The sequence below is a fragment of the Rhamphochromis sp. 'chilingali' genome (genome assembly GCF_963969265.1).
Source record: "Rhamphochromis sp. 'chilingali' genome assembly, chromosome: 15".
NCBI classification, from domain to species: domain Eukaryota; kingdom Metazoa; phylum Chordata; class Actinopteri; order Cichliformes; family Cichlidae; genus Rhamphochromis; species Rhamphochromis sp. 'chilingali'.
Genome location: NC_137942.1, coordinates 5,128,476 through 5,138,796, shown reverse-complemented (window position 1 = coordinate 5,138,796; position 10,321 = coordinate 5,128,476). Strand labels below are relative to the sequence as shown.

General features: G+C 40.2%; 1 protein-coding gene across 1 annotated transcript; it reads right to left on the bottom strand.

The window, feature by feature from the left end:
* Positions 1–183: 183 nt before the first annotated feature.
* Positions 184–8,839, bottom strand: akt1s1 (AKT1 substrate 1 (proline-rich)). The gene is made up of 6 exons (XM_080906128.1): positions 8,701–8,839; positions 6,368–7,109; positions 6,008–6,275; positions 4,685–4,768; positions 4,424–4,599; positions 184–2,284 (listed from the first exon to the last, which is right to left on the bottom strand). The coding sequence occupies exons 2-6, from the start codon at positions 6,758–6,760 to the stop codon at positions 2,147–2,149; spliced, it is 1,059 nt and encodes a 352-aa protein (XP_080762254.1). The 5' UTR covers positions 6,761–7,109; positions 8,701–8,839; the 3' UTR covers positions 184–2,146.
* Positions 8,840–10,321: the final 1,482 nt, after the last annotated feature.

Sequence of the window (10,321 nt, the reverse complement as noted above, 5' to 3'; positions counted from 1 at the left end):
ATGTGCCAAATGTAGTCAATAAACTCTCATATTGTGTAATAACACTGAGCTCTTCTATTATATCTGTGTGACTGCTGCCTAGCAGACTTAAACACAGAGCGCTGGTACACTCTAGAGGCCTTTTATAAGAATACATCTATAATGATACAGGAAGTCTTTTCTCTTGGTGTTGCTCCTTTATTTGAAACATAAAAGTAGTTAACGGAACATTTGTTTGTTTTTCGAAATGTCACACATGGACATTTATCTTTTCAGATCCACTCTACCTCTCTTTCACCCTCTCTCACACAGTCTTCTCATTCATTCAATCTTTTCAACAACATATCAGGAGCAAAAAAAAAAAGAAAAAACCCATCTCCTACAAATCAGTTTTGATTTACAATCATTCTATCAGTCAGTCATTCATTGGCAAAAGTAAAAGTAAAAATAGGCAAGTTACGACGAGGTGCTGGTGTCCTCTGCTCTCTGCTCACATTATCTAAAGCCACAAGCTTCATATCAAAGCAACCACTGGTTTCTACCCCTTAGAAGGAATAGACTGGTTTCTATTGGGGGCAACAGCAGGCCTCTTGGTCATCTTACCAGGTAAATGATGGGAGTATACAGAAGGAAAAAAAAAACAAATGTGGCAACTTTAGCATGTTGAGCTAAATGACGGCGAGGCCCTGCAGTTAAATCTGACCTCGTCAATGATTAATGACCAACAGATGCAAACGTTTTCTGTATTTAAACCCACAGATCTGTGCGGATCTTATAGGATTTTTTTCATGGGAATGTTGGATTTATGTTTTCTCCGTAAAAGTTGAGACTCTCTCTGCTATTTTTAAACTTTAAAAAGACCAATTTGCCTATTTACCTTCTTTGAAACACGAATGCCTTTGCAGGTGTGAACTGAGAACCAGAGGTTAAATAGCACAGGGGCTGGCTCGCTCTTAAAAGTCACTGATTAACATGCATCTAATTTGTTTACAGCAACGATTTAAAGACAGTTTTGTGTGCATAGTAAAGTTACTAAGCACCACTACCTATTGCAAATCATTTAGACCCATGTTAGTTTCCTCCTGTAATTCTGGGGTGGAGGTAGGAACCATTTTTAGCACCATATGCTGGCGAATTTGTGTAAAGAACTACAGGACCTCTTATAAAATTTACACCATATGTAAGGGTACAGTTTCACAGTACAACTTCAAACAGTTTCACTGTAATGCTGACAGTGAAAAGAAACACCCCTGAACACTCCTAAGCTGAAATTATGGCCAATGTATCCATTTTTCCTTGTTTGTTGACATTTGTAAAGCTAGAAATGCTGCACAGTCGGGTGCTGCTGTGAAGGGCTGGATAAACTAGTTACAGGCCTAGATCCCTCTGTTGGTAAAGACGCAGGTTATAACATGTTAATTTTTAGCTTTGGTGGGGCTGATAGGTTGAACTGAGTCCATCTAGTTTGCGGTTTGCTTTCAGCTTTTCTGGTGTGCAAAGCTTTGCCAAACTGAGACGAGCTAAGCTAACAGTCTCCGGATTATGCCTCATCATTTAACAGACTTGAGAGTGGCATCGATCAAAAACAAAACAAAACTATTAACTACCACATATTGCCTCATCTTCATAATAAAGCTAATACAACTCAAAGTTGGAACTTAAGCACAAAGAAGCAGCATCTATGATGAAGCGGGTACAGGCAGCTCTTCCCCAAAGTCTCATCACTTCACAGGTAACCTGACCAAAAGGCAAACGTCCAAAAAACACCAGGTACATGTTTACACACCCTGTTTTAGTGACTTTTAGTTCAGTGCAGTGGGTCACTACACAAACATCTCGAGGTCCAATTGTAATGTAGTGTCGTGGAAGCTAGTATTGACGAAGTGGGAGGGGCAGGGGTAGTGTTGAAACGTTAGTGTTCATAACCACATTTCTTTAGGAAAGTTACTCCACAAAGCATGTGCCGTTAATTTTGGTTAGTGAGAAATAAATGGAGGTATTAGCTTTTACACTGTGTCACATACTGTACGTCACATTTGCCAGAAAATCCAGGGTTCCTCCTCTCACTCCTCTCCACATTTCCTCCTATCCCTTTACCACTCTCCCTCTTTGTACTTGCCTCACTCCCTTTCCTTCCCTCCCTACACCCTCTCCTTCCCCCCTTCACTCAGTGCTTGAGAGAGAAGTCCCCTGTGTTGAGACGGGGTCGAGGCAGGGCCCCAAACATTTCCGTCCCATCAGTGGCTCCAGGGGCCAGCAGAGCCTTCATACTGGCAGCGATGTGCTCCAGGTCAGCACAGCCCGACTAAGAGACAAACACAGGGAAAACGAGGGGTTAACAAGGGATATGGACTGAAACTGACCAGTATCAAATATTGCCTTTTCATGTTCATTTCCTGTACATTTCTGGTGTTCGACATTCCCAGCTCGACCGTAAACACTCTTTCTGTCAGTTGTGTTCGACAGTGCCGTCATGGCCATTAATGGGTGCAAATGAATAGCGTCTTTGTTTTAGTCTTCAGACAGCATGAAATATGTCAGGATGGACTGACACCAACGGGCATGAACGCTAAAAACAAAAGCCTGCTTAATTATCAAAATGTCATGACCCATTTCTTTTCAGGAGGTCCGTTTATCTATGCCCATCAAGCTGTTGGATCAGAGCATCTGAATTCTGTTTGCACATTTTTTTCCAGAATTTATTTTCAGGACTAAAAAAAAAAAAAAAATCCTTCAACTGTCTGTTCTTAAACAGATAATAACATTTGTGTTTAAACTACCAACCAGGCATTATGTCTGCATTCATTCTGAATCAGAAAACCTCATAATGACATTCTAACATTTAATACCATTGAAATTTGTTAGTTACAGATAGTACCACCAGATAAACCTCAGCTCAGCACTGAGTTTAACTCATGGTAAGTTATCCAACCAAAAAAAAAAAAAAAAAAAAAGTGAAATCTGACATGAAACGAGATCAAACCATCAAAAAATAATGTGTTTATTATTGTTTAAACCTTTTTAAAAGCATCACATGACTGCACTAACTATTCACGGCTGTTAAAACATTTCAGTGCTACTTGAATGTACCACATCTACATATTCCTAATTATATCTCCCACTATCCCCAACATTTAAAGAAGTAGTTAGAACCAGTCTGAACAGTATCAACCTACATAAGCACAACAAGACTGCAGCTGTAACTGTGCTGCTATATATTCAGGATATTCAAGATGAATTAATGAAATACGTTGAAATGACTCTTTAAAAACTGCAACGCTTGCACTTTTGGTGCAGCTCACATGCAAAGAATACATATCACAAACAACTATAAACTGAGCAGCCACCATCTCCCAAACAGATAGCTCTGGTGTTTCAGCTCAAGCAAAGCAGGCATCAATCATCTGCACAGTTGAGAGTTTCTCATATCTGACCTCTAATTTGTTCCCCCTCCTTTCATTTATGGCAATGAACAGGGGTTGTAAAACACGACACTCTCTGTGCAGCTCCTATCCACCATTTTTCGATGCATTATGCATTTACTTATGCAAACTATTATTTGTTTATGCATGACAGTGTGTGGAAAGAGGCATGCCTGAGTTTGGCCCAGCAGAAACTCCACTTTTTCCTGGACTTGCTCTCCCAGTTGCCGTTCTGTACTACATAACTTAGATTATCTAGTAAGTTAAAGGTATCAGCCTCCATTGTATGATCCATCACACTAACTTTACATTACATGAGTGCAGGCCATAGAGCTACAGTAGCAGACACCATCTGGCAAATTAAATTGTGGGGTGGCCTAGCATGTTATCTGTGATCGACACAGACGCACTACAAATAAATTCATGAGAGCTGCTGAACGTTGTTGTGATGCGATTTGATAACATTAGCACACAGATTAGTTTGATAAGAGCAGATGTGAGGTCACTGACGGGCAATCAAAAGGAAACGCATCATTAGATTTAATAAAATTGAATTCTCTTTGGAGTCGAATGTTATTGGACTGTTATTCAGGATTATGTAAGTATATTAGTGGGTCTACTGCATATTTATTAAACTGTATAATGCTGAAATGCTTAAAAAAAAACAAAACATTCAAAATGGTTGAAAATGAAACACTGCAAAAGGCACCACTAATTCAACCTACAATCCAAAGTTTCTGCTGGTTTATACTCTAAACTATCACTTTGCATTTTATGTAATGTTTTGGTCCCAGTAAGGATTCTAACAATTTTTCCAGTTACCCGACTGCTCAGTAGTCAGTGCTGCTGGCCCCTTTTGACCTGAGTCTGTATGTAACCAACCATGGTGATCAACACTTAGGAGAAGTTAAGAGTTAAAACTAGTTAGTCTGAGCTGTAAACGACTGACTGGCTGCCCACCGATCTCCATGTGTGACACAGAAGGTCAGATCATTTGGCCTCAGTGTCTGAGATGCGCTCACCCGTTCTCCACTGTTGCTGTCTCCCTGAGCAGCTCTGCCTCCTCTGCAGCCCCACACAGGCACAGATACAGGCAGGGAGCGGGCCAACGCCATGGGATGGGACTGACGGGATGAATACGCACCCTGACCCACAGCCATACCGCGCGATGGCGGAGGGGCATCCTCACTCAAGGAGCCTGAAACAAATTTAAAAATAAAGAAATTCAGCTCATGCACATATGTGTATGTGTACATATGATGCTCGGCATATTGAACGCTCACCATCCGTGCTCTCTTCCTCTCCATCAGATTCAAAGAACGGCTCACAGTCCCGAGAAACAGAGTCCTCATCCATAGAGAACACACCTGAAGCAGAAGGCATACTTTGAATTGGAATAAACACAACATATGCATTACAAATTGATTTCTCAAAATGTTTTTGCACCCATTTCAACAACATCAAAATGTTTTAAAACTCTTTGTTTTAACATTTCTGTTTCAGAAAGTGAAAACGGAACGAATGAAGCGTTTTAATGATCAAAACACTGAAACAACCTGAATAATGAGCAACCTCCTCATTATCTAAAGTGTGTGTGGCTGGAAAATATGGCCAGCTCATAAAACTAGCAATTAAATAGTCCGAGGATGGAGAGTAATGGTGCCAGAGAGCCTGCAAGACTAAATGAGCAAATCACTACCAAGTCCCATGAAGATATTTTGGGTTTTCCCAGGGATTTTCCTTTTTTGGATGACAATTAGAGACTGATTGTAAAAATTAAAAAATGAATAATAATTATTATTATTATTTGACAAATGTCAAAGATCTCTCACACTGAAAGATTATCATGCATTATATCTGAGCATGGTTATGAAACTTTGATAAATACTGGAAAGGATGCACTGAGTTTACCAAAACACAGGATATCAACAAAAACACCTCACACCAACTGAGCACGGTGGTGGAGGAATGATGAATGATGCTTGTTTTGCACCATCATTTGCGGGACATGGGCACCGTGCAATCATTGAATCAAGCATGAACTCCTCTGTCTACCCAAGTATTCTACAGTCAAATGTGGGTCCATCTGTCCAGCAGCTAAAAATAGCTGAAACTGGATCGTGCAACAGGACAGTGATCTTAAGCACAACAGAAAATCTCCAACAGAATAGCTTGGAAAAACAAAAACAAAAAAGAACCAAGATTTCACAATGGCTCAGTCCAGCCCTCAACCTCACTGAAATGCTGTGGCGGGACCTTAAGAGAGCTGTGCATAAATGAATGGCCACAAACACCATCTTTAGGCCTACAAAACAGACTAGGTAAAGGCAACGTGTTGAATTTTTATTAAAATAATTCAGCAAACATAAAGTCAAACTACAACTGAATAAGTGTGGATGCTGACGTGGTTTTCATGTGTCCTTTTGTGAAACCGAGTGTAGTTTAATAGAACTTATATGTGGGCATATGTATTATAATAATTAAGGTTTTTTTTCTTAAATTAAAAAAAAAAAACAGAATACTTCAAGTCATCACGTTTCCAGTGATAACACAGTAAGAATCTGTATGGATCAGGGACAGCAACAGATTACAGTGTCGTTCCTCACCTGCACTTTCATTCCCATAGGGTCTCCTCTCATCCATGTCCTCTTCCTCTTCTTCATCCTCACCCTCTTCTTCTAAATCCTCAATCCCAGACCTCTGTCGACCTCGCTCGGCCTCCAACGCGCTCTTCTCACGTTCCCTCTCTCCGGTACCGTTCTGCCCGCCGCCCTGCCCGGGCACAGCTCCTGAGCTGTAGATCGACGGGTAGTTTTGGGAGTACAGTCTTCCACTAGGACTGACTCCTCCCACTACAACGTCACTTGTTAAGCTCTGCACCAACAACAGAGAATCAAACACATTACAGATGTGAACTTTCTGAATCAATACCGCAGTTTGCTATCTAAAGCAAACAGTTCACTCACCCCCCTGTTTCCAGGGTCAGAGGTCAAGTCAACCACTAGCTTGGTTCCTCCCTCTCCTCCAGCTTGGCGTGTGTGCTTTTGGGCTGTTAGCATGGTTGTGGAGTGCAGCACACCGATGTCATCCATGTAGCGACGTGCCGACTCAGCCAGAAATCCCTGACCCCATACATTATAAGAGAAATCGCACTCCCTGGAAAAGGCACTGCCGCTCTCCCGCTTCCTCCCCACTTCTCCTTCTCCAGTCACCGACCGGAACTTCTTACAGGCTGTGAGTATGGCCAGGTCGCAGCCAGACTTTTGGCAATACACTTCTGCTGCAGAAAGTAGTGCCAGCCAGCTCTCTTTGTGGTTGTCTGGGATTTCGAGCTCGGATGACTGCGTGATGGAGGCCATAATGGTGCTAAATGCTGTTTACAGATTTCTTTGATGAGCTGATTTGATGAGACAACTGAGTAATACTAAGAAGTGATGAAGAGCTTTGAGGACTTGGGGGCACCAAACTTAACAAAATACTGGCTTTGGTAGCTGTGGCGTGTCTGACTTTGCTCAAATGGCTGAAAACTTACAGTTACTCACTTGCTGGTGTATGGATAGTTTTTGCACTGATGAAGATGAAGGGGAAGGGTAGGACCTATTAGGCAGAGAGGCACTGGGTGACTTTGAGATATGACATACAAGGTGGTGTCCTTACACACTGGAGAGCCAGGGGAGAGAAGAGGTGTTGTCAAGTTGCTGGTGATACCTAAAAAAATAGAAATAAATAGAGTTAGGTTAAATCACTGCTGTTTTTTTTTTCCATGTGAACAATAAAGACAAAAAGGTTGGAAGAACTTAAAAAAATGCAGACTCAATTTGTGAATTTGTGACTTCTCAAAGAACATTACAAAAAAACTTAAAAGTTCTTCAAGCACAATCCAAGACTGAGATCATAGTGGAATTGCCTCTAATTACATTGAACATCTGATGTTTAAAGACAATTAAAGGATTCCAATTATACTTTAACCCCTTTAACAGCCACCATCAAATAACGCAGGGGTTGAAAGAGTTGCATATTAGGCAACAGCCACCTAACACAGGACCCTGGAAAGATTACCTAAAATTCAGCTTCCACTGGATTGTAAGAAAATACATAAATCATACAGAGTACCAGTGCTTGTTCCTGTTACTGCATGTCACAGACATTAAAAACAGACTGATTTTGCAGGGGTTAGATGGGAACATTTCTCACGATTCACTAATTTTATATGGGTTTAGCTCCATAGTGTAGTGATTAACACATTCACTTGGCAAGCAAACGGTCAGTGGTTTCACTCTAGCCCGAAATACAAATCCCTTTGAGATATCAGCAGGAAAGGAAAACTCTTCCATATCAAAATAAGTGGTGATGCCATTTACAAGTACCTGTAAACTCCATAAAAAGGGAAAGATGACAACCTAACCCTACCCCAACTCACTAGGTGGATGTGAAGAGGTTAACTAGGGTTTAGTCAACCTAGAAAACACTCCCAAGTCAATCACAGAAAGTTGATTCTGGACGTAGTTTTTTCAGACTGAAAAACTTGTGGGGGGGGGGAGGGAGTCTGGTGTACACAAGTCAACATGTGAGTCTCACAAGGAATGTAGCAAGAAAAAAAAAAAAAGTGTTGATCTATGGATGTACCCCTACTGGCACCCAAAGATGGTCCTCAGACATTACAGCAGCTGAAATAACATACCTTAGCTTCCCTTTATGCTTACACGCAGTTGTAACAATTGCATTCAAATAAACTGTTGTATATTTATTCTTCGTGTGATCGACCCCAAACCTTCAACCTGCGTAGTTTATTTTATTAAGTTAAATATAATAAAATACCACCCTAATGCCTTCCACACTGTTGCATGCAAACACGCTCTCTGACCCACATTTGGTTTTATGGGACCTGGTCTAATTTAGGTGTGTGCAGGTTAACGTGTAAACCTACATGAATTAGTCTGACTGTCGCAGCCCCCACCAGTTCTGTGGGCTGCATGACACCTACCGATGCTAACTACTATAGCTACTGCACCGCTTTCAAACCACTCTGCTCGCTCCTGCTTCCATTTGCTGCCACATCTGCACTGATCTATGTCTCATTTCTGAACTGCACGCTGTGGGCATTATTGCACGGTTGCCACCACTGCTGCTGCTGTTGTTGTTGCTGCTGTTGTTGTTGTTGTCGCTGATCTTGTTGTTTAATCAGTGTTGTGTGCAACCTCCTCATGATGGAAGCACACTTCACCTCCATTTTCGGGCTTTAGTAGGAGTCAAGATTTGGAAAGATAAATTACAAAAACGAGGTGAGACCTTCACCTACCTTGTCAGTTTCTTTCTTCCACGCTGCCAGATGTTTATCGACCTTAAAGTTGTTTGAATCTTTCGTACTGTGCCTTCTACCACGGTTTCTCTCCCCTTGCTAGGCTCGACACCAGCGAGAGCAAGCTAGCAAGGATTAATAAGGCCTTTTCCGGTCAGGAATTTCGCAATAAAAGTCTGTTTCGTCAACATAACACGGCGTGCATTTTTTTTAAATTAAATAAAATACAATTATTTAAAGTAAAATAATCTTGAACTCAAAGCTGTTGGTAAAAAATATTACTTTCGGAGAAAAAGTATTTTTTAAACTCTTACTTTACAGGAGAAAAATCAGTATACAGTTACCCATTGTTTTTTAAGGGGTTTTTAATCAATAAATTTAATACCTGCATTTTTTTAATCTCTCAGTGTGCATTTAAAGTGAATTTAGATTAAGTTTCAACATAACTTATCAAATAAGCGTCCTAGTGTTTCAAAGGCCAGATTTGCTTTAAATTATTTTTGTGTAAACTTGGATAACTTGTTTATTTACTTCCTAATAACTTCCAAAACTTGAAATTAATTAATTATAGGTAGTTACATACATTACTTGAGTTTATTGCCAGAGAGTCGCGTGGACATGTGTGGTCCTCAAAAGGAAATGTAAATCAGTTAATAAAATGTTAAAACATAATAATAATAATAATAATCCACTGGTCCTACTAAAGATTAAGTTGGGGTACTATTAAAATGACCTCACCCAGACTACATGATCACACTCCCATATCACTACACTCAACTTTTCTAGAAAGCTACAAAGCCATCGTAGTCCACTGGCCTAAGTGTGCGCACTAGCCGCCGGAAGTCCTAAAGAATACAGAAGAACTGAGGTCAATTAAAAATCCTAAACACAAACAGAACAAAGCAAGCCCTATACTGAAAGTACAACTCAATGAATGACAGAAATTCAACACCACGGAGCCCAGGTATTTGGGTATATGACTCCTGAGGAAATACTTTAAAACGAGTCTCTCTGGAGGAAAACCGATCCCCAGTTATTACTCAATCCGCTACAGTAACTCATTCAGGGAACAGTAGATCTACTGCACACATACAGATTAGAGTACTGTGTTGAATCAGCTTCCTTCTCTGAGCAAGACAAAGCGGCCTATTACACCTGGTCCTGTGCTACCTTAGCATCTCCCACAAACACAGTTCTTACAACTGCTGAATCTCCTAAGCACCAAAGGAATCCCTACACTACATATGCACTACATATTTACTAACTAAATGACAAAAAGATAAGCACTTGGGTTTAAGTTAGGTTTAGGTTAATAGCAATAAATTATTTATTTAATTTTAAAAAAAATGATAAACCATTTTATAATGCCGGGGTTTGTGTTATATATAGCATTTTACATTCACTTAATACGGCAAATGTCAAGGTGATGCTAATGTATTTAAGTGAATCAGTAAAGCCAGCTTGGATTCTGACCCGGTTTTTTATTTTATTTGTTTATTGAAATTGAGACGTATATGTAAGAAAGCCGTCCTAGAAACAAGTCTTTCCACTTCATCTAAATTAGTTTAAATTTTAATTGGAGAAAAGAAAGAAAGAAAAATACATGTATAGAAACACAAAT

What these genes read in the sequence shown, in the direction of transcription:
- akt1s1 (XM_080906128.1), bottom strand. Translation starts at nt 6,760, where the DNA reads ATGGCCTCCATCACGCAGTCATCCGAGCTCGAAATCCCAGACAACCAC. An exon ending in AGAGGAAGAGAGCACGGATG is followed by an intron (nt 4,600 to 4,684) that starts GTGAGCGTTCAA and finishes AATTTGTTTCAG; the next exon opens with GCTCCTTGAGTGAGGATGCC. An exon ending in ACAGCAACAGTGGAGAACGG is followed by an intron (nt 2,285 to 4,423) that starts GTGAGCGCATCT and finishes TTTGTCTCTTAG; the next exon opens with TCGGGCTGTGCTGACCTGGA.